At 36.3% G+C, this 25,413-nt stretch overlaps 1 protein-coding gene across 1 annotated transcript in view; it reads right to left on the bottom strand.

Moving 5' to 3' along the window:
- nudt14 (nudix (nucleoside diphosphate linked moiety X)-type motif 14) overlaps positions 1-23,539 on the bottom strand; it is a 32,112-nt gene extending 8,573 nt beyond the window's left edge. The window contains exons 1-2 of the mRNA XM_038277528.1: positions 23,367-23,539; positions 9,377-9,420 (exon numbers count right to left, since the gene is read on the bottom strand). Of these exons, the coding sequence (XP_038133456.1) occupies positions 9,377-9,420; positions 23,367-23,447 (125 nt within the window). The 5' untranslated portion in view covers positions 23,448-23,539. The remainder of the gene's footprint in view (positions 1-9,376; positions 9,421-23,366) is intronic.
- Positions 23,540-25,413: the final 1,874 nt, after the last annotated feature.

The raw sequence follows: 25,413 nt of genomic DNA, 5'->3' as shown, positions 1-25,413 counted from the left end.
ATCTCTGAATGGCTTAGCACCTAAATACATCACAGACTTGCTATCAGTGTATCAACCCTCCAGACCAGGGGTCTTCAACGTTTTCCAGGCCAAGGACCCCCAAACTGATGACAAGATGGAGCGGGGACCCTCTAATTATATACATTGTATGAAATAGTGTTCTATCAACCTGGTCCTATAGTCACTTTATTACAGATGGAGTAATGTAAGGAAAGTAATTTCTCCCTGGGATTATTAAAGTATTTCTGATTCTGATTCCTGGTTGATGGGACAGGTGTTGTAAATGAAACGGTGCCCAGCTTGAAAGAGCTCCTGTGTGTCTCTGAATGTGTGCATTGATGGCTTAAAGACATCTTCTGCCTCCATTTATCTGTTTACTGCAGTCTGTTGAATTCATTTTAATGTGGATTTAAAGACATTTCAATTCAGGAGGGAATTTAAAAAAAAAATCAACCAAAAGTTTTGCGACCCCTATGCAGTGCCTCCGCAGACCCCCTAGGGGTCACGGACCCCCTGTTGAAGACCTCTGCTCCAGACCACTCAGGTCTTCTGGCTCCAGCCTGCTCTGCATACCTAGAACCAGAACTAAACATGGAGAAGCAGCATTTAGTTCCTATGCTCCACCTATCTGGAACAAACTTCCAGAAAACTGTAAAAGTGCGGAAAGCCTCAGTTCCTTTAAATCAAGACTAAAAACACATTTGTTTAGGATTGCCTTCGACTGTTCTAGTTAAACAGTTCAACTAAAACATATTTTCTTTAGTCCAACTGTTTTTAATATTCTTTTTTGTTTCTGCATTTTTTATTTTATTTCATTTATCTTCCTGTATTTTAATAATGTAAAGCACTTTGCATTGTCTTTGTACTGAATTGTGCTATACAAATAAATTTGCCTTGCCTTGCCTTGCCGAAACATACTTACCTCCAAAAGAAAAAAAAATGTGTGCAAGGTTTAACCCCGTTTTTTGTTTAATTAAATGCTAAAAAAAGACTTAATGAATGGATGATCGCTGTGAATGAATAGAAACCCCAAAACAGTGGGGATATAATCTTTATTTTTATCTATACTAACTCCAACATGTGGAGACACATTCCAAGATAATAGTATTGCTGCGCCTTGAAGCAGAAAGCCGTTTTCCCTCCAAATACAGGTCTATTTACATCATGTCTAATTGCTTGTTTTCGTTGTTCATTAAATCAAGTTTTAGGTTTGCTGTTGTGTTTCACATATCCTGATAATTAAAGCAAAGAACTGAACACCGGAAAACAAAGCAAACCATAACGGGAATAGAATATTCTATATAATTTCAGATCATTGTGGATTTAAGAAAAGAAGTCAGATAATACTAGACACAATATTCTTGTGTGGCCCTGTCAACACAGAAAGAAAGGGTCAACTTTGTCTCTACTGATAATTGCAAAGCTTTTGATCCTTTTTAAAGAGGGTCTCATACCAGCAGCTACAGAAACTAAGCTACTTGCTGCTTCACTTCCTTTTTCAATCACTTCTTTCCTTTCTGCCACTTTGCTGAAAGAGCAGAAACAAAAACAAACCTGCTTTACTTTCTGGTTCCCAGAAAAACATAAGTGCTACACTTCCGACCAGCACCACAGATTTTTCTTCTTTTTTTATTATCATTATTGCTTTTCTCAAATAATGTTGCTCGCTGATGGGAAAAAGCCGGAAACCAACTGTCAAAGGAAAAATTTAATACAGAACAAAAACATTTATTTTATACCCTTTCTTTTTTTTTTTTTTACAAAAACAAGTTTCAATGCATTTTATTGTGGATTTTTATAAATATATGCAGTCATAACACTATTAAACTAAATGAAAAGGATGTAGTTTTATACAAAAATCCAGCAGTTGCATGCATTTATTCTCAGTCTGTTGAGTCAGTAAAATGTTGAAAAAGCTTCACGCCAGTTAAGGCTGCAAGTCTCTGGAGATTTGTTTCTTCCAGCTTTGTACCTCTATACTGAAAGAAGATGGATGATGAGTTTCTACAGACATCAGTTTTCAAGTCTTTCCACTGACTCCTAGTTATATTTAAGTGTGGGCTTTGACTAAGGCGTTTAAAAACACGAGTTCGCTCTGTTTAAAAGAAACTCAAACTATGGACTATGTCAGAGTAAGTAGGGATTAATAACATCAACCCTAGTCTATAATCTGTTGCAGCCACATGAACACTAACTAGTTGGTGCCAATGCAAGATAGATTTTCATTTAGCATTGCACTTATTAGCCACAGAATTCACTTTTGGCCTCAGCTAACCCAGAACCCCCCCTTTTTCATGTTTTCTCTACACGGCTTGTGGAATACTAAAAATTTCCTTATTTCTACTACGGCTTTTTTTGCCAATCTTTCCAGAGCAGATTTGTTTAGAGTGCAGTTATATTACTCTGGTCAACAGATTCCCAACCTGAGCAGTGGATTTCTGCAGCTCCTCCAGAGTTACTATGAGACCCTCTTCTCTGATAGCAGGGCTCGTTGTCTGGCCTATATTTTTTTTTTTTTTTTTTTTTTTACTTATTGGTCTTTGATAGGGATGGATGCAATAATCATAATAAATAATCGGATGCCTGAATAAATCTTTTTAGCCATGGTTGATTTGCAACAGCTCTCCCAAGAAAGTGGTTTGGAAAAAGAAATGAGAAGCTGGATGTTTCCTTTCAAAGATCATTAAAAACAGGGGGACTCAAGTCCAGTCCTCAATAGAGCTGGGTACCAAACTTCGGTTCTTTTATGGTACCGACCGAAAAGTTTCGGTTCTACCGAGTATCGAAACATGCCTCGTCTTTCGGTACCAAGTTTCGGTGATTGGCTGTAACACTTAACGTGATTGCGTCATCCAAGAAAAATACACAGGTGGTCAGGCCTACAGCCAGGGTTGATGTGTATCTGTTGTGAACTGGTTGTGAGCGTCGCGGAACTCCTTTAAAATGCCCCCCAGGTCAAAAGTGCGGCTTCACTTTATTAAGACTGATGCTAATAGTGCGCAATGCAATACATCGCGCACGTAAACAATTTAAGAGCAGAAAGTTGCTCGGTGTTTGGCTGCAAGAAGAGCGGACCGCAACCGGCGCCACCATTCTCCTCTCAGCAGCCCGTGGGCAGAGCAAAGCCAGAGGGGAGTAATGCTGTAATAATGTAATAATGCTGCAATTTCAAACTGGACGCAGCAGGAGAAGCAAAATCACGCCTGCTGCTTCCTTTTTGCTGCTTGTACCAGCTTCTGACACGCGGCTGAAGAAGCTTTTGCTGCTCTGGCTGCGCGGTCGAAAAGTAGCTCTGACGCGCGTTGGGCGGAGCTACTCTATCCTGTCTCTGCCTTACAGCTATATTTGCTGTGATCAGTGGGAATAAAGTAGTTTTATTATGTTTTTAAGTGGGAAAATCCACCTGAAAACTTAATCAGTGCAGTCAGTTCATCCTGCCTTCCAATATTCTTTCTGTCGGAGCCGCTCAGACCCCCACATACCAGCGGTGCGCTGTTAGTAGGATCCCATTCAACGGGCTTGTTTGTCAGACATGGTAATTTTTCTAAAGGAAAACTGCTAAGTAAAAAGGTCCTCACAATGTAACAGTGAATATTAGACACTAATTTTTTTTTTTTTATGTAAGAGGAAAAATGTAAATGGAAAAATCAGAGCTTAAAATAAAACTCAAGATTTTTACTGTTTTATGTTGAGTAATTTTCTTTTTCTTCGAATTTATATTATAAAACTGGTATCGAAAAAAGTATCGTTCAGGAACCGGTATCGAAGTGAAGGTATCGGTATTGGTACCGGTACCGAACATTTTTGAACAATACCCAGCCCTAGTCCTCAAGAGCTACCATCCTGTAACTTTTAGATGTATTTCTTCTCTAGAAAACCTGAATCTAAAGCTTAAATGCCCTCATTTAGCTCAGCAGAGGCGTGGTAATGAGGCACTAATTTGATTCAGGTGTGTTAAAAATGGTTGCTTAAAAAAGTTGCAGGATAGTAGATCTTGAGGACCACCCCTGTTTTAAAGGGTCCACCAATGTTACCATCTAGCACTTAGGAGATATATGGATTCCCACAATCCTTAGCATGACAAGAGGTATGACAGCCCACCTCACAGAGTTAAACTAGTGTTTTTTGTAGTTCTTTTCTGGAAAGCTGTAGTCCCAATTGGGGTTTCTGCAGCAAAATGACATAAAGAAGAGGAAAGGGGTGTCAGGATTAGGCGTAGCAGTCTGAAGTTCCATTGCTAGCCACTATAGTGTACTTATTCTGGACTCCAGAAATGTAGGAACTATTCAGATTGACAGGCTGAATGCTAGTGTAGCATCTTAACCATTTGATTCAGGTGTGAAGCGCAAGGAAAACATCATAAAAGTGCAGAACACAGGCCGTCAGGAATTCAGTTTGAGACAACTGTTTTAAAAGGAACTTTAAGAGGTAAATAAAATGTAAACATTAGGATTAAAGACACTAAAATGTCCAGAAAGTCATTTAGAGCTAGATTAGATCCATTTGATTTTTTTGACAGGGATGGACACGTCTCCACAGCTTTATCCTTGACTTGTCTGATGTGTTGTGTGGTCTTTTTGATGCAGTCTGTTCACAGACATTTTGTTTTTTAATGTCTAACAAACCTCTAAGCCTTCATAAACCACCCGTATTTAACTGCAAACTAATTTACACTCAGGTAGACCAAATGTCTTTTGAAGGCATTTGGTCACCTCACATTTCTGTTGGGGACACCAAAGCAAAGACTTCTAACGGGAAAGACCCTCCATACTTTTTTCAGGCTTTTAAAAACAACAACAAAAAAAACGTTGCGATCAGTACACTTGCAAGGCACTCGGTGTAGAAATGTTAGACATAAGAAAAAACTGGTGGACAGCAGGTATGGATAATGTGGAATATCCGCTACTGATGTAAAACACAAGTCTGAAAGGAAGGAGACTGACCCAACATTTCTAATCCTCTACGGCTGCTTGAGGCGGAAAAAAACCCTTTTGACTTATTGCATGTTTGAACCTTAAGAAATATGGTTCCTTCAAAATTAAAAAATAAATGAATACTACTATTGATAAACTGTCAAATATTCTATCAAATAAATGCATACCCCTATCAAATAAAACAAAGTAAATATGTACAAGTATTTTTATCTTATTTAATTACATTTTAATATTTTTATTTATTCAAAGTTTTATTAATTATGTAAAGAATCAATTTATTTATTTCAAAATAAAGTATTATTGTAACACTTTTATTTTGTAAAGCTTTTTTACATATTCAGTGATGTTTATTTCATAACTCTTGTTTTTATTTTAACCTCTTTATTTCATTTTCTCATATTTAAATAAGGAGGCAAAGTTTTATCTGTCAGGTGGTCACAAGTTAGGATTGGCCGAGTGCATCTTCTTTGCAGACACTGAAGTACTCTGATCATGATGACAATCCAACCACCGTATTCCCTCCTTCCTCCGTTTGGTGCTGTCGCTACACATCATTTCTATCCTTGAATCACAAAAGAAAGTTTAAATACATATTAAAATACAAGATTTAATAACTTTTCTGAGCCAATTGGATACTACTGGATGTCATCATTGGGCAAGCTCAGAACAGTCCAGTAAAATATAATCACACGTTTGTATCTGCATTTTAGTTGTTTCTTTATTTAGATTACGCTTTACATACCATACATTTAAAACGAAATGAAATAAATGAAACTTGAAAAGACTATATCTATATATAAGTCCAAACCCGAAAAAGTTAGCGAAGAAGAAATAAGGGGGAGTTGTAGGGTAGGATCCCATTTCCAGGACACATCATGCACAGATATTCTGTCAATAAGTCTGAGATGCTTCTGTTTTCAGACATTGTAAATTAGTTGAATAAATCTAGAAAGATCAGAAGCATTCTGCCAAAAAAATAAAAAAAATCTACATCAATTATTTTCTTCTTCTCCTGTTTGATATTTTGCAAGCTTACCTGCGCCGCCTGAAACAAAACTTCGCCCCCTCATTTAAATATAAGAACATGATGCTATGGTTCTCCCCTTTTCAGCTTTAAGTTTTTAGTTATCTAACTCATTCTGTTTTGTTGATGTTTGGTTTATTTTCCATTTTGTGTTATATTTAAGCAGTCTTTAGTTTCTCTCTGCTGCCTGCCTCCTTTCCCCTAGCTCCATTCTAGTCACTTCTATTAACACATGCTTCATATTAGCCGATTACCTGAGTCTTTGCTCTGTCTCAGTGCAGTTCTTCAGTGCAGTTTCTTGTTGTTACTGGGCTTCCCATGTGTGTTTTTTCCTGACGTCTCCTGGCTTTTTGTTTTGATTCTTGGGTTTTGTTGCTGTTATCTTTTGATTTTATTAAACCTTTTACAAACCTGAGTTAAAAAATAAGTCACAGGATACATAAAGTAGCTTTACAAAATACAAATGTCACAAAATAATACTCCATTATTAAAAAAATTTATTACATAAATAACACATTTTTGAATACATAAAAAAATCATATAATAAAATAATATATTATAACATATTTATTTTGTTTCGTTTTATGGGGATTATACCCTTAGAAACAAGAAGCTGCAAGAGTGATAAAACTCAAGTTGTGTTGAGAAAACAGTATGACAGTTGGAATAAACTAAAGCTCGGGAAAAATGTTGATGTCGCTGCAAAGTTGATAAACAAGCAAGTACATGTCTTTGCTAATAGTCCTACTGATATTAGCAATGCTTAGGAGCCCTATTCACGAGGAATCACAGCAGTACTTTCAGTAGAGGGCGCCACATCTTTCTGTCAGCTCATCGTACTTGGTGCTGAAGTTTTATTTAGGCTAAAAAAAGAGACTAAACACTTTCAGGACAGATGCTTGGAGTATATAGCCTTTTTTTCTTTTTCCCATACTCCACTGAATGTTGGTCTTTTTGGTATAGGCATAATATGACCTGACTGTGTACTTTTAAAGTTTCGTTTTTTAGAGGTGGAACGGTTCACAAAATCCACGGTTCGGTTCACGGTTTCGTGGTCACGGTTTTCGGTTCGGTATATGTTGATTTTTAGCCTGACATATTGGTCGTGTTGCTGTTAGCATAAACAAAACGTGTTGCACAATGCTTGCACACTGCTTGCACACTGTTGCACTTTTATCCACAACTTTCTTTCCACCGTCATCGTAGGTCACTCTAAATGCAAAGTGGCGCGTCTTCCAACTCCTCTTCTTTCCCACTCGCCATACCCACACAATTCTCCACAACAACTGATTTTTTTCTGCTACACCCGCTACGCTGATTCGCTTCTTCTTCTTGTTTACTACTGGTGGTTGGCTTTGGTCGCAGTACCGCCACCTTCTGCTCTGGAGTGTAATCGCTTCGCCTACGAGAAAAAGGAGCAGCGCATGAACCAAACGCAACACACGCGAATCGAAGCGAGACAGTCGAACCGAACGGTTTGGACGGTTTTCATAAACCGTTCCATCCCTATTTTTATACTACATAAAAGAGAATACCAAGGTTTATCTTGGTAATGTCTCCTCCCTTACTGGGTTTTGATACGATTTCTCAGATTAATCTTGCCTCATTGATTTATTTGATGACCCAATAGACAGATAGCCCATCATTTAAACTGTGGCGGCAGAAATATGAAGAATAAGAAAGGAAGAGAGACATGTTGGGTTTCACCAGACACAATTGAAAGTTGTGAAAAATTCAAAATAAATGAAAAAAATTGTTTGACCAAAGCAGCATCTAAAATAGGTAAATGAGCATCGTAAAAAATAGAAATTAAAATAAAACCTTTATTCACCTATTTGGAAAATAATGTCACAAACTTATCATAATCTAGATCTTTGAAAAATAATATGCTATCCTCCAAACATAAAAAACCCCTAAGGTTACACTCAATTTAACAAAAAGGCAAAACAATCATGGATTCTTTTAGGCGACCCTGTAACAACTTAACAGGATTTCCTCTTTGTGAATAGCTACCTGTCACCAAGGGAAATCTTTTGTTGGAAATACAGGTTTGACGTTTAATGCCTTTCTCTTGGAGGGGGGCTGTTTTTTTAACAGGAATCCCTGTTTGGGGTCAGTAGTGCAGGAAAGAGGCTTGAAATGACCTGAGACTCACCTCGGGGTATTGCTAAGAGGAAGACAAGGAGCTTTGGCACTAAAGTGTGATATTTCTGTTAGAGAGCCTTTCAATGGAGCCCAGAGTTTTATAGCCATGTAAAAAAAAAAACAGGGTGCAACTTCCCTTTAAACCAGCCCTCTTTAAGTCAACCACCATCCAAATACAATGACTCATAACAGGGGCTGATTATAAAGGCATAGAAATGCCAGGATGTTTTCCAAACAATGACCCAGAAGAGAAGGCAGAACACAATACCAGCAAATGTCTATGACATGAAATATGCATATTTAAGGGAACATGCATACAATACATCTTGTAACAAAAACAGGGAAATGATGACATTCTGACAGAGATATCCAAGCTCATCCTCGTTTCCTGATCCCAGAGATATGCATAGTATTCAAGCAAAGCTCTTCAGATTTAAAACATGTCTTGAGGCATTAGCATGCATGTTTTAGAGATTTACATGCAGTGAGGCTTTTTTTCAAAGAAGTCCACCCAAACAGAGCTCAGTTTTAGGCCTAGTGTTTGTTGACTGATTTTCATTTCAAGCCAGACACATTTGGGCCACTGCACACATCTGACAGTAAAATTAAAAAGGTAAGTAAATGACCTAGTGCCACCTGCTGGGTTTCCTTAGACAGAAAACTTTTAACCAGTCTGTCATTCCAAAAATAAAATAAATAAAAAATCCACTGGACTTTGTTTCCAAGTTTGAAGACATTTTACTTCCCATCCAGGAAGCGTTTTCTATTCAAAATGTCAGGAATAGCGTTGAATTTGAGGTTTTACACAGTGAACTCAACGCTATTCCTGACATTTTGAATTGAAAAAGCTCTTCAAACTTGGAAACAAAGTCCAGTGGATCGTTTTTCATTTTCTTTTTTGGAATGACTATGACCTGGATGATAGAGAACCTCCACCAGCATAACCAATCTGTCTGTATGGTTTTACTGAACTGACTCTGTAGTGCAGGGATGTCAAACTGGTTCCAGAAAGGGCCGTGTGGCTGCAGGTTTTCTTTCCATCCTAGCAGCAGTGCACCAGACTCCAATCATCTCATCAAGTCATAATGTTAAGACTGGACTCACTTGATGAGGTGACTGGAGTCTGGTGTGCTTTTGCGTGGTTGGAAAGAAAACCTGCAGCCACATGGCCCTTTCTGGAACCAGTTTGACACCCCTGCTGTAGTGTGTTGTGGGATGACATATGTGGTGAACTGTGAAAAGAAACTGAATGGAAAAGTAGGAAAACTTTTACCTGTCGTGGGTGCGCATGAAGTCCCAGGATTTTTTTGTGCCATTCTGGGAAAAAAAAAAAAAAAAAAAAGTTATTAAAGCTTTACTATTAGCACATAAGTATTGATAATTTCAAGTGGTGCAACTGTTGCAGAAAAGAATTGAAAAAAGGATAATAAAGGATGTAAAGGGCTGGCAATAAACACATTTCGATTGAAATTTGTTCAAAAGTACTTTGTTGACATCAAACGGAAAATAAATGTCAAATTGAATATTAATCTCTGTAATCCCATTGCTGATGCAGAACCAATGGAACAAAGACACCCAAAAAAAAAAAACTTTGGAGAAATTAACAGTACACGATGAAAATTGGTATCGTATAATGTGTCATTTTCCTTGTTTCAGTTCTCTAAAGTTAAGATTTTTTTTTTATGTAAAACATCCTCCCTTTTTTTGTCAGCTGCTGGGGAGAGGAGGTTCCTAATGACTCAAAGCCAAAGCATCTTTTCTAATCATGCAGCTTTGTTGACATCATCTATTGTAATTCTTCAATAGTTTATAGTCACATAATCACATCATAAAGCTGAGAAGGTAAACACTCCCTTCTGTAGATTTCAAGAGAACAAAGAAGCTCACACTGCCAGGGTGATGTGTGACCTAATATCTGACTGATTGTTTGCCGTATTTATTTTTTATTTTTTAAGTAAAGCTCATCACAGTATAAATATATCTTAAGTTATTTCAATTTACAGTTCCTGTCATTTTTAAGGCAAATTCAGACAATTCTCATCTATTAATGAGTGTCTGCAAAACAGTATTGGTCTGTATCCACTTTTTATATCATTAGAGCTGCTATAAAAGTAATAATTGGGTTTATGGTGTTAAAATCTGCTGAGACATGTTTCAGAATTTGCTAATTTACAGCATTTGAAGGCTTTCTAACTGATACAAGTGCAGGCTTGATAAGTACACATAATAAGGTATTAAAAAAAGGCTCAATTCAAAGGTGATCCTTACACAAAAAACAAACCAAAATGACTCCCTCTTTGTTTTTCTCAGGAACGGAATGGAGGTTTTAATGACGCATAATATTATGCACTTTAACTATGTTAATTCCAAGTAAAATAAATATTAAACTAGAGAAGATCATTTTTTTATATTGTTAAAACACTTTACAGTACAGTGTTTAATTGTTTATCTTTTGACTCTTCATTATTATGTTATTCTTAGATTTTTAAAAGGTCCATATTTATGTGACTACTAAAGGTATTTCCTATTCTATTCCATCAAATGCACTATAGAGTAATAACTAAAAGCAGTGGAATACCACTTAAGTTTAGAAACCATAGGAAGCCATGAAGTAGATATGAATATCTCTCTCTCTCTCTCTCTATATATATATATATATATATATATATATATATATATATATATATATATATATATATATATATATATATATATATATATATATATATATATATATATATATATAAAATACTTTCTTTAAATGGTTTTTAGACTATATTCAAAATGCAAACCTGCTGTAAAGGACAATCACAGCCTACAGGAAGAAATTACCATAAACAAAAAACAAAAAAAGTTTTCCTTTACATGTCTGATGCACTAAAATAAGCCTACACAAACCCCATGTGTTCAGTTATTTAACCTATATTGCTCTCTACATATTATGTGCCATTTAAAAAAAAAAAGTTAGCCTACATTTACAATGCCTAAGGAAATCTGACCATGATTCATATTTAGGTTACATCTCCTCTCCTACCACAAGCTTTGCTGGATGCAGAGAAGACTGCTATTCCATAGCCGGCTTGTTTCAGAAACGTGACCTGGAGTCAGAGTTTGGCTCAGGCTGCCTGGGAACCCTACCATCTCCAGTTGATTAGCACAGAAAATATGATGGAGAAACAAAAAAACAAAAAACTGAAAATCAACAGGGCTGTTGTTAAACAAGCATAAATCAAGTCCTTGTTCATTTTTAAAAAACAAATTTTCTGACTACCCATTTATATAAATCCAGTCCTTTTTTTTTTTTTTTTTGCAATACAGTGAACTGAAAATAAGTTTACATTATGCCTATACGAAATACATTTTATATCCAAATGGCTGAATACTTGTCTACTTATTCATGGTTTTGAACTGGTTAATTAATAACATTATAATTTGCTTTTTAAGAAAGAAACCAATGCCTTATAAAAAAAACAAAAATATTAAAATATCAAATTTGACTTGGTTTAGAGTCTTAACTTTTAGAATGGAAAATTAAGATGCAAGTTATTGATTATTAAGTTAATGATCAATTGATCAATAATTTCTTCTTAAAAAACAAAGTTTTCTTTTGTATCAATAGGATATTTCCAAAAAATTAAGGCCATTTTTTTTTTTTACAATATGCTGAATAAAAAAGCACATCAGGACATGCTGTATATCTCGGGATATGATCAAATACCCTTGAAAAACAAATGTTTTTAGCCGCATAGTGCCTAAAGTTGCATTGGTATATGTCAAATTAACAAAAGGAAAGTCAATGAAAAATCTGACACATAATTAACCTGAAATAAAAATTCTTCATTTGGTTTTGGTACTGCTACTTTTTATGGCAATGATTTTTCGACATGTTTTGCAAATTACTGCATTACGTTTGACATCCTTCTTGTCAAATCCAAACCACTGCCATATTATTGATCCAGTGCTGTTTTCTCCTCTGAACCAGCTCATCCTCTTCAGACTCAGTTTATTTATTAGCTGAGAAAATCCCGCTGTCGCCATAGTTCTCACTGTCTCTTCGACGTGAGTAAATGCACGTGCTCATTGTGTGCGCCAGAATGCCTTCTGGTTTGGAGGAGAAGCGAGTGATGGGTATGTGGGAGAAACTACAGTGACAGTGAATGAAATACAGTGGCTCAATCTTGCCATGAAAAATTGCACTCGGTCGCAATAAAGTCATTCTAACAATTACGCAGGGAAAACTTGCATTTCATCGAGTATAATATATATATATATATATATATATATATATTTATATATTAGGGGTGGAACGGTTCACAAAATCCAAGGTTTGGTTCGGTTCAGGGTTTCGTGGTCACGGTTTTCGGTTCGGTTTGGTATATGTTGATTGTTAGCCTGACATGTTGGAAGTGTTGCTGTTAGCATAAACAAAACGTGTTGCACAATGCTTTCACACTGTTGTACTTTTATCCACAACTTTCTTTCCGCCGTCATCGTAGGTCACTCTAAATGCAAAGTGGTCCCATACAGCAGACCTATAAAGTGCTGCTGGCGCGTCTTCCAACTCCTGTTCTTTCCCACTCGCCATACCCACACAATTTTTTTCTGCTACACCCGGCTACGCTGCTTCGCTTCTTCTTCTTCTTGTTTATTACTGGTGATAGGCTTTGGTAGCAATACTGCCACCTTCTGCTCTGGAGTGTAAACGCTTCGCTTATGAGAAAAAGGAGCCGAGTATGAACCGAACGCAAAACACGCGAACCGAACCGAGACAGTTAAACCGAATGATTAGGACAGTTTTCATAAACCGTTCCATCCCTAATATATATATATATATATATATATATATATATATATATATATATATATATATATATATCGCCCACCCCTATGGGCAATATGAATATTCGCCCACATTTTCATATCGGTGGATCACTGCTGAAGACAGAACAGGGAAGAATGTCTTGTTTCTGTGTAATGGAACCATCAGGGTTGTGAGATTCTTCCAATGTTAAGGTTTAAATACTCAATATCTAGACAAAAAATTGCACAATTACAAAACATTTTGAATATATTCAGGTCTGTTCAGAATAAATTCACCCACTGGTCATCACTTAAATAACAATTAGTATTCAAACTGTACAAAATGATGTCTATTCCCACACACTACATAAGGTAAAACTAACCTATTTTGTTCTCTGATTTGCTGTTGCATACACAGATGGTGGGGCTTCCCTCATTACTTGGGCCACTTGCTGAGAGAGGCGGAGAGGGAACAGCGTGAACGACCCAGGGGAGACCGAGAACCATGGCCGACATGGATTATGACAGAGCGATTAGCCCGTGGGGAGAGACGGCGTCAGAGAGGAAGGGAAGAGGAGGCAGGCTACACGAGAACCTGGAGATAATGCATTCCCTCTGGCTTTTGGCATCAGAAGAGCCGGGCCCCTGTAAGAGCGCTACTAGAGGGAAGGATGTACAGTCCCGATTTTTTAGGTGCTTAGTGTACCAACTATCTCCATCCCATAAGCTCAAACAGATGCCAGCAGGGCAGTGAAGTGCATCAACTGCCATCCGTGATTACAATAGCACTTTTATTTACAGTTTTTCTCCATGTTTTACCTTCAGTCTTACGACACTGTAGCTTTAACTGTATAGCACGGAAAACTCAAAGAACTGCTTACCTTTACTTTCCCAATTACAAAGCATCTGCAAATACCTGCATGTAATTCATAGTAAATATATAGTGGAGGATCTTCACGTTTTTTTTTTTAAAGACCCACTCTCTCCACTTTAAAAACACATGCACAACCCTGTACCTGCCTATTAAATGCTTGCGAAAGCAAGCACGCTCCTTGTGCACAGTTGCTGTTTGCATCGCTCATACAAGCTTACTTTCCAAAAGAAGATTTTCAATTTTTCCACTATGTCAGACTCACCGCCGGTAAGTAAAAATCGGGATGAGCACGAAGGACGGCCTTACGTAAACATATCACCAGAATGATTGACAATTAGGAGGACCACTTATTTTGATGATCCACCTGGAAAAAGAACATCCTTCACAACACCTTTAAAAGTAAATCCTATACTGTATGTTTACTCCCCAATGCCGCATCTTTTATATGTTCTTCAAGCAGCAACCAAATGAAAAATAAATTCACTCTTATAGGGTACTTTGCACTTTTAGTGTTGCTTCCAGTGATTCCTTTAATGCCATAGTTACAATAGTTAATGCAATAATGTTTTATGTATTGTTTGCAGAGTATCTATGGCTGTTTAATCGATTACGGTATATGTAATTTATCTTTTCGTTTTTCTTTTTTTTTTTTTTTCAAGAAATGATTTATGCTAACAACCATGACTTTTTGGTCATTTTATAATTATTTTTTGTGTAAAAAAACAAATGAATAAATACCGTAAGCAGATTCAAACAGCAGTTATGAGAGGAAAATCTTTACTCCTGGTGATCCACCATTTAAGTGCAATCAGTAACTTGTTTATTCAAACCTTTTTAGCAATAATTTTCTTATAAATGTGACTATATTCCAATTAAAGTAATTAAATAACGAGTAGGATTTTCCCATGTTCAAACAATTAGACCCGCCTTATATTGCAGTTTTACAGATTTCTTAGCTCATTTGTAGCAGTAAATACCATGCAAATCAATGCTAACGTTTATAGAAGGAAGATTTTGATATAGGATGTTACTTATATTTTTTTTTTCTTCATAATTACTTTGGAATACATATATTCATCAAAAAAAAAGTATGACAAGAATAAATAAAAAAAAACAAATGTTTCATATACTTTTCTCAAAACTCTGACATTTTTTTAGATTTTTTTTCCAGGCCGGAACCTCGAGCCAGGAATCAATGGATCACTGTTGATTCCTTTCAATACTGAACTGACATTTTCGACAATATTTATGCAACTTAAAATCCTTTTGTCATTAACCTTCTGTTCTCTAACTATTGTAGCTTTTGTTTCCATGTTTTTTTTTTCATACAATAGATGAAGAAAAACACCTTAAATTGCATAAAACATAGTAGGAACTCTAAAATACAGTATGTGTTTGAAATAAAATTCCAACAAAACATTTCTTTCCCACTGCTGGCAATCATTATTTTAACTAAACAACCAAGTCTCATATAGATTATTGTTCATCATTTAACTGCTGCAATTTACTCTTAAAATAATTTAGAACCACTGATGTATTTCAAGATCCTTGTGAATGGAGAAGGGTCAGCTGGCTGAAAGCAGTGCTTAGGTAAATAGTTCCAGATGAATAATTCAAATTGGACTGATGAACAAACTCAAGGCAATTATGCAGCTCTAAAGTAGCAACTTGTGATTCTGTGCCGCTGCCGGACAAGACGATAAGAGGGGTTTCCCAGAGTCAACGAGGGACAATCACCTGCTTTATGGAGAAGGCTGAGACAAAACACCACTAGACATCAATGAGTCGCAGAGCCTCTTACACATGACATTACCTACTTCCAGAGTTTATGTGGATTTGGTTAGTGACCAGTCACTCAGCTGCAGCTGTACGGGTGAGAATAAAAAAAGATTGTGGGGGAGACGCTCCCTCTGTGAGACAGAAAAGCCTTTGTGGGGGAGTCTCTGAACAGCTCTTCCAGAGCTCTGAAGGGTACACAATGAGGATGAAAGCAGTGGGGAAGAACAAGAGAGCCCAACAATATTTCTTTCTATTATCCAGCTTTAGATCAATCCTCAACATATTTAACCAATATCCTCTGCTTTCAGGTGTAAAACCCACTTAGGCTGAACTTGCTGTTCTGCATGCAAGAAGCAAGCATTTTCAGCCACAATATTACCAATCTGCTCTCACTCTATTTCTTCTGTGCATCAATGACACAGAAAGGATGCGTGAAAAGATCCATTTTGAAAGAGCATCTCTGCTGAAGGCTGTAAACTGAAACTGTTGCTGCTCTAATGTATAATTTTGATTTCCTTTGCATTGAGCTTGGAAATAAGTGACACATTCAGCCAGAAATGTGTAAAATGTTTGAAGCCGATATTACTTTTTCTTCCTTTATTATATAAAACTTGATCAATCCTTTAACATTCTACAGTATAAAATAAGCAATAAAAGCTAGTATAACAGATGCTAATATTGTATTGGGTCAACATCGTTATCGGCCAATTCTTAAAGCTGTGTTATCGTAATAGTAGTGGAAATGAAACAGTTATATAGGGACACTCCTACAACATGTCTGTGTGGATTTTCAGGCAGTCACTTCCTATTTGATTCTTGGTTGGCCTTTATAGAGTTACACCTTAAGTCTGTAAATGTTTAATTAATGAAAAAAAAAAAGATTTTAAAAAATGCAAACCAACAAATTACAAAAATAAACTCACAACATATGACCAGCTATTACTTTACTGTTACTGCTCTATAATATTGGACCGTACATCCACATTCAGGCTGTGTCTGAACGCCACCCTTATCACTATTTAGGGCACTATATAGTGATTACTAGGGGTGTAAATCACACCCATTGTGGTGATTCGATTCAGTATCGATTTCCTGACCCAACGATTTGATTATTTTCGATACTCAAGAATACACCACGATGCGATTCGATTAATCGATTAATTTTTATTTATTTATTTATTTTTTTTTTTTTAAGACCTTACAGGCTAAACAGAGTTTCAAGTTTGAAATAAATCAATGAAAATTGTAATATCGTTATGCATTTTTTTTTTTTAGAAACAACAGCAAATAACAGAAGTAGAAAAGTTGCATCAAAAAATACTGCAAAAATACTGCACATAATCAGTGCAATGAGTGCCATGCAATGCCCCGGCTCCGGACGTCCCCGACCCCTCCACAGACGCTCTGCTGCTCCTCTCCCAAATTGTAGCTGACCGCAGACAGTGCAGCAGACAGGAGGCTGGCTTGTTTTGTTTTTATGACCGAAATTGTGGAAAACAACCCGTGAAGTTTGACCCGCTAGAAGAGCGAGGTGCAAGAGAACGCTGGGACCCTTTTTCAGCCTGGATCTCCGCTCTTTTTGGCCCTCATGTCCCTCCGTCGTCGGACTAAACTCGCCCCAACTTCCTCGCCGCTTCGGCTGCATCTAGACACACAGCGTTTAGCACAGACCACGCTTCAATATTGAGCATAATTTAAAAATGTCTGTGTCAAGCTTGCGGCAACACACTGCTGTAAGAGTATAACCAGGAAGCGCGGTAGGAGGGCAAAATAGGTTTAGCGCCACCGCAGCACAGGAGGGAGAATTACGCCCAGGAGCAAATGGATAAAAATAGACTGCTATTAGAAGAGCTGCTGTCAGCTGGATAAAGTTTGAATAGATTCTAAGAAAAGATTGGTTGTTTTTCCAACCAATCTAGTTGCCTAAAACTAATTTGGTTAGAACAAACAATGTAATGATCAAAATTTAAACAAACCACTGGACAAAGTCAGTGTTAACACGTTGCTGATAACTAGTATTTTCTCCCTATTATGGTAATCTACATAGGTGGCGTCATCTGTAAGAGACAGGCTCTCACTCTAGAGGTTGATGGTTCAAGGCTTGTCTTTGTCTTTTGAAAGTCGTAATTAAACTTTATTATTTTGGCTGATGAGACTAATTTGCATTGTTTTGCCCGAGTAAATATATAGATTGGGTAAATTAGGTCGGTTTAGTCAAAAGATTGGTTGAACACAACTTCCAACCTGATTAAAACCAAAAAAATGTGGAAAAACTATCAAGTTTGAATAAAAATGACTAACACCTTTCATTTTGCTCATCAATACTCAAAGTAATTTTCCCTCTGGGATTATTAAAGTATTGATTCTGATTGCCCAATTTGCCCAAACACTTTCACTGTCTACTTCAGTTTATTTCACTAAAACGGCAGAAAAACTGTGAACCTTAAATGATTGTTCTAAGAAATTTTACACTTCAAAAAAAAATTACAAAAGATTTTATTATACACACCAACCATTAACAATTTCAATGGAACATGAAAGAGGAAAAAAAGATTTTCAAAAAAAAAAAAACAGATTTTATTACAAACTGCAGTTCTGCTGTTCACCAGTAGGTGGTGACATGTTCACATGAATCCTCATGAACTGTGGGGATCGTTGAAGCAATTTGGCCAAACGGTTCAATGCCTTGTGAGGCTTCCTCACACCATCACTAGTTATTATGCCATTTTAGATAAGTGTCCGATAGTCTAGTGGAAGAAAAAATTAGTGGATTTGAACATTCACACAATGTACCTAGAAAAGTATTAATCAGCAATGACCACTAGAGGAGCAGATATATCCCAGATTGGTTTGGGAGGCGGAGTTACATGGCCAACGGTTAGCAAAAAGCAGTGATTCTCATCTGAAAGAATGGTAGGGATGGATATTGGAATGTGTGTTGTGATACAATACGTGTGTCACGATAATTGGTTTATGATACAATGTTATAGTATAACGATATTGCTATATCACTATATATTGCAATATTTCACCCAGTTATCAAAATAAAATGTATAGATAAAAAAGCAGGTGCTGTAATTTTTCACCAGAATCCATGTTGTTTAGTGTTTAAGTTAGTCCCAGTCTTCCACTGTGACTGACTCAACTACAGAAACGGTGCTGCGCCGCACAGCAAAAGGGCTCCACGGTGCCATCTACCAGAATGGGGGTGCAGAGTAAGGGTGTGCAAAATAATCGTCAAATCGATGCATCGTGATTCTAATTTTTGTGATCTACTGAATCGATTCTTGAAGGCAAGAATCGATTATTAAAAAAAAAAATGAACAAATAAAATACATTAATGGTTGGCGCACATCAATCAAACCAAGTGGAATACAACTTCCAGTCCAGCAGATGTCGCTGTGGATGTGTTGACGCCTGCTGCTTTGTGTCATAAGCATGTCCGGACTGATTATCCTCATTTTGTTATTTTAAGTTTGATGAATCCTAAGATCTTTTTGTCAGTGTGTCCACGCCAGTAATAGTAATATTTCTGTCCAGTATTTGTTTTCATGGCAACACCTCCAAAAGTAATTTCAATAAATACAGCTATGTATAAATTCAGTTGCTTTCAGTTATGTATCAATTGAAGACACTATCCAGATCACACCCAGCCAGTCAGCCACTGGTAAGGGTTGTATCTTTTTCTTACAGTGTTCAGTGAAAATATCCCAATGCATCGCAATATTTCAAGTATCGTGATGCATCGTGATAGAATCGCATCGTGGCATGTGAATCGTGATTCGAATCGAATCGTGACTTCTTTGCCAATACCCACCCCTAGTGCAGAGGTAGCACATTTTCACTCTTTGATTTAGATTTTTTTTTTTTTATTGTTTTTTTTTTAAATAGATACCTGCGATGGACTGGCGACCTTTCCAGGGTGTACCCCGCCTCTCGCCCGTAGACAGCTGGAGATAGGCACCAACACCCCTCAATATCGTATTAGGCAGCCGAAAATCACGATATATTGCCAAATCGATTTTTCCCCACACACCTACCTTAACAGAGTTCACTATAAAGTCCAATATATAGTCCCCGCTCTATGTAGTAATCGAGGGATTTAGGGGTTAGTGCGGACGTTCGGACACGGCCTCAGTCATAAAGCAACAGTCAGGAATAAAGTGAATCTCATCGATAGTTGGTGCACTTTTAGTTTCCCCACCACGGCTGTCCTCTTATTCACACAAGCATAATGGTGGGAGCACCTCCACCATACAAACCTGACACCAAAGAGCAGAAAGCCCTGGAGAACTCAATGGCAAAGTGGATTGGCGTTCTGGCCTGCCTGCAAGGACTATTGAGGATGAAGACTATGTGGATATGATGAAACAAGCAGACAAAAGGTTCAATGTATGCAGTGGGATATATGTTATAAAGAGAATCAGTGTGTAAAGTTCTATTCTGCACAGTGTTATATAAATAAAATAGAGAAAAAGAGAAGCAGTGTGTGAAGAATTTTTATTCTGTATAGAGTTATATATATGTTTAAAAAAGCAGTGTGTGGAGAAGTTCTATTATTTACAGTGTTGACTGAAATGACAAAACTGACTAAATTTGATTTTCGTCATTTAGACTAAGACTAAATCGGGAAGGCAATGACTAAATATGACCAAGACTAAAATTGATTTTTGTCATTGTGACTAAGACTAAGACTAAATTTGAAAAAGCTGACCAAATTAACACTGTTCACAAGGAGATTGATTAAAAAAAAATTGCATCTGAGGAAGGCATTCCATCAGTACATTGAGCAGTAATGGGTGGAGAGATAACAGGGTTCCTACAGCATAAGGCAAGTTAAATTCCAGAATTTCAAAGACTTTTTAATGCCACTTAAAACAAAAATTTAAGATCAACTTTACAATAAACACAAGAAAAACCTGGTAGCAACAAATTTACCTCAAATGTTTACATAAGCCATTACTTTCTGGCCCAGTAGATATTTCAAATTTGGAAAAACTTTCCATATAGGAAGAAAGTTAAAAACACACCAATAACAAATATATTTTTAACTAATGTTGCGCCGATGCCATTTTTTGGACCCGATACCTGGCTGTGCAGTATCAGCCGATACCGATACCATCTGTTTGAAATTGATGTGAGTGTATATATATGAAGAACTGCATACTATTTGGATGTAAAATAATTGCCATCATGGCTTTGTTAAGCTGCGGCCTACCTTTGTGAAGCAGGAAAAAGACTAATCCAAAGTGAATCCAGTAGAACTTTTTATTGCCCATCTGGAATGGATGACAATAGTTTAACTTTTGGCTCTCAAAATGGTATCGGAGCCCTATTTGTTAGTACTCGCCGATACCGATGCCACCATTTTTGTGCTGGATTGAGGCCCTGCTGTATACTGATATCAGTGCAACACTATTTGTAACAACTACTGAACTGAATTCGCAAAATTTTTTTGTTCCCTTCTCAAACCCTCTACTTTCATTCATTGCCGGTGTAGCATCAAACATTATCTGGAGATTTGGTTTTACTGGCGCTGTTGTTGATGTGAGAGATGCTGTGGAGGCATTGCAGAGACAAGGATGGAACAGAATGGAGAAATACCTGCTGCTTCACCATAACTTAATTTTGACGCTTTGAGTTTCACGCTTCGCACATGTGTCTCCACTGCCTTGATTCCCATTGTGCTTCATCTACATTCCCTGGAACTGGTTTTAGACAGGCAGAAAACTCTTGGCAGATAGCCCATTTTTCATTGAATTTAAACTTGCACCATGTTGTCCAGATAAAAACTTAGTGGCACATCACAACGAGGTCCAGCCACAACATCGTTTTTATTGGTTCAGCTTTTTGAACGGAACTAATAATCATTATGATATGGATTACAAAAATCCTTTAAAATCCTATTTATGATGTGGTAACCATTTTAATTCCTTTGAAAGACTGATTTAAGACATTTTAATACCAATTAGGCCTTTATTTTATATTGAAGAATTCAATGCCTTTTAAGACTTTTTAAGGATCTGCAAAACCCTGGATAAGAGCTCTGCTTTGAGCTTTGTTGTACTATGATCCATTTGCTGTGATGAAAATTATCAGTGGTTTTGAAAACATTAATTTTTAAAACCTTGGTATACCTTCACAAAAGATTGATATCTAATGTAATCAGCAGAGCTTTATTAAAATGACATCTTAACAAAAGTGAAAGCAGTGATTCACTTTTAATGTCATAAATAATTCTAGCCTAAATTCCAAGACTTTAAACTACAGAGGAAAAGGGAAATCCCATGGGCTCAATATTGGACATTTTTATTTCAAACCTTTAAATAGATCTATGCTGGATCTATTCTGATGATCTTACATTGAGATCATCAGGCTTTGAACTTGGCTGTCTTTCACTAGGACACCTTTTATTATACTGTACTTTCCTGTAATCTACATTTCATTGCAATAGACAGACCGGGGGGATTAAACTGACTCAACAAAAATGGTACATTACTTTACGTCATAAATGGGGTAAAGCAAGACGATCTTTAACACTCTCCAGGCAGATGTTGTAGATTTGCAACAGCTAAGTGCTACATAGCTATTTACTCCACATCCATATTTTAAGAGAATCTGTTACTCAGAATTACAACAGAAGGACTTAGTTGTGCATTTGCAACAAACAGTTTCTCTCCAGCTCACCAGATGACACTACTGACTCACTTTCAACATGGCTGAGTTCTTGGTGTCACTGAAACAGTTTTTCTAAGCACCAATTTCATGTAAGTATCACTACCAATTTCCATTATTTTGAAATCAATACTACATAAGATGAATCATGAATGTGTATAGATATGACACATGCCAATTAGTAGATTTTATCTCCTCTGGGTTTTTCACCAGAGGCATCTCGATTTCAATGTTGTGGGTTCGCAACGTGTGCCCAAACAGTTACCAATGGATACTACATGCTTTATCTACTAGTTTGCCTATATTTCGAGCAACAGTTTGACAGAAACTGCCTTTTTTATGAGGTTTTCAGATGTCGGTGAAGAAAAAGGTGGAGAAAAAGTTGTGAGAAAATTTATTTTTTGAATTTTGTTTTGTTAATTTTTTGTTTGTGACATTCTAATAAAGTTAACGTTCATATCAGATTCAGTCTTCGGTGTTAATTTACCACTCCTGGCCACTGTTGCAAATTTGCAACATCCCAGAATTTATTGCATGAGAAGATCTCTCTCTCTCAAAAAAAAAATCTGAATTGTATATTTCTACCCCATATGATAATTTTCTCCAAATATCAGATTTTTTCTGCAACTACAACTTAATTTGAGCCTGAGAGGGTTAAATATCTGAATACATTAAAAGCAAGTAAAAACATTGCAACCTTTAGTTAGTTTTACACCTGAGATCAACAAGTCTAACCTGCTTCAGAATCTAAACTTAAAACATAAAAAAATCCATCAGTGGCCATTTGTCAAACACTGAATGCCTCCGAACACCATCTAATATAAAGCATGCGCTGATGTTAACGTGATGCCTGCAAATTAAACAACCCTCTGTGAGCTACCATTAGCAACTAGCCTGTTAGCTTAGCAACCGCAAGTTTAAAATAATAACAAAGCGGACAGCTGAATCAGTGTGCGCACGAAACAGCATGGAATACGGCAGACTGTCCCTGCTTTTAACATTATGGAACTCACTGCTGATATTTAAGGTCAGTTTAGCCTTTTTTTCGTGCTAGCTTGCTGTAGCTGCTTAATGAATGGGGGGTTGGGCTAGCCTCCAGCATCCTCCATCCTCCACCAGACAATAGATAACTCACCTGATTATAGTGGACCCGGAACGGTTTCAGGTAGTTGGACTCTGTGCATGGGACGACTTCAATGTTGTTAATCTCTTCCATAATTTACAGCTAGAGCAGGATTTGGAGGTTTACCGATGCCACCGTCTCCTCACACTGACAGTGAAGGAATTCCTACGGAAGCCGGGGAAGGACATTCCAGTTTCGATTCGAGTAATGAAATCAAGTGATTTCTTTTCCGTTATACCATGAGTAATATCAAATAACTGCGAGGCAGTATTTCTTCACAATCGTTAGCAGTGAGGTTCAAGATATTAATAAAGGGATTAAACTGAAAAATATAGATAAAAATCATTACAATATTAAATAAAAAGAACAAATGTTAACACTAGTTCAAAACTAAAGCTCACAAGACTCCATTCATATCATCAAGTCATCATGTTTATATTGGACTCCCTTGATGAGATGACTGGAGTCTGCTGTGCCATTGCTTGGTTGGAAAGAAAATCTGACACCCCTGAAATGATCGGGGTAAACAAAAGGATGGAGTCTGCTGGTACTGTTATTTTCAAGGTAGTCTTACCATTTTTGTTTTACTGAACGCAGTAGCATAAAGGTAACATGAATATTTGAAGATAATAAGACTGAATATTATAACTATGATGATTATATAATAATAATAAATGATTGATGAAAAATATAAGGAAAGTTGGACTGAAAACTTAAGTAATGTTGTTTAGAGAGTATAATCAAAGGCCACTCTAACTAAAATATGTTTTTAACCTCTAGACTTAGATTTGTATTAAGACAAACTTTATTGTCATCTTTTATTCACGGTGTATTTAAAACGAATTTTCGATGTACGCAGCATTTCAACAGTGAATGAAAAGCTTACAATAGTGAAATGAACTTTACCATTTATAAAGTGCAGCAGTGATCAGAATGTAAACAGTTTAGGAGCAAAAGGAAAACCAGTTTAAAGTCATGGTGCAAAAGGCATTGATATAAAAAATGTTCAGTGGAGTGCAAAAAAAAAAAATTATATATATATATATATATATATATATATATATATATATATATATATATATATATATATATATATATATATATATATATATATATATATATATATATATATATATATATATATATATATATATATATATATATATATATATATATATATATATATATATATATACCGGTATATGGTGCAAAATGCAGTAGAACATTGAGCTGCTATTTAAAGCAAATTATTTAAAGCAACTTAGGGTTTCAGCAATTTTACCTATTTCTGGGAGTTTATTACAGATTAGTGGAGTATAAAAGCTAAAAGCTTCTTCTCCATGTTTGGTTCTGGGTACATTTGAGCTAGAAGACCTGAGAGGTCTTGGTGGTTGAGATAACAACAAAAATACATTTAATACATTTTGTTGATGGGGCATTAATTAATGTATAAATTACAATAAGTATTTTTCTGTCGGTATATAATAGTTATCGAAACATAAGTTTGCTGATTTATTAAGGTGCAATGTTTTAAATTCCAATGGCTGTGCAATTTCAAATATGAAATGTTCCAAATAACCCTTACAAATTTAGTTATTTTTGACTTAAGTATTAAAGATAGTCATAAAGTTCTGTGCAGTCTGGGATGGGGATTTTGGACTTTTTGTCTTCTTAAAGCGACGAAAAATCTGAAATTTTCTAGGACTTCTTGGGTAGCATGTCAGCGAAATAATGGATTAAGATTTAGCTGCATTTTATCAGCCACACTTGGTTGGTGCCTTACCTCCTAAATTCAGTGGATCCCTTTGTTTCTGATTATTATCACTTGACTAAAACCTAATCTGCTGCTTTTTTTCTCAATAATTTGGACAAATATTTTTTATTTTCTATATCTTTAATTTTCTGTATTATTTTGACTTATTTTTTTATTGTCTTAGGTAATTTTAGTGCATTTAATGATGTTTGTATTTCTTCTTTTGTACAGCACTTTGTTGTTGTTGTTTTTTTAAAGTGCTGTATAAATAAAGTTGTTCTGGAGTCGATTGGACTATCGTGTATT

The sequence above is a fragment of the Cyprinodon tularosa genome, unplaced genomic scaffold (genome assembly GCF_016077235.1).
Source record: "Cyprinodon tularosa strain WSP-4 unplaced genomic scaffold, ASM1607723v1 ctg132, whole genome shotgun sequence".
Taxonomy (NCBI): domain Eukaryota; kingdom Metazoa; phylum Chordata; class Actinopteri; order Cyprinodontiformes; family Cyprinodontidae; genus Cyprinodon; species Cyprinodon tularosa.
Note: the sequence above shows the minus strand (reverse complement) of the source record. Positions and strands in the feature narration are given on the sequence as shown.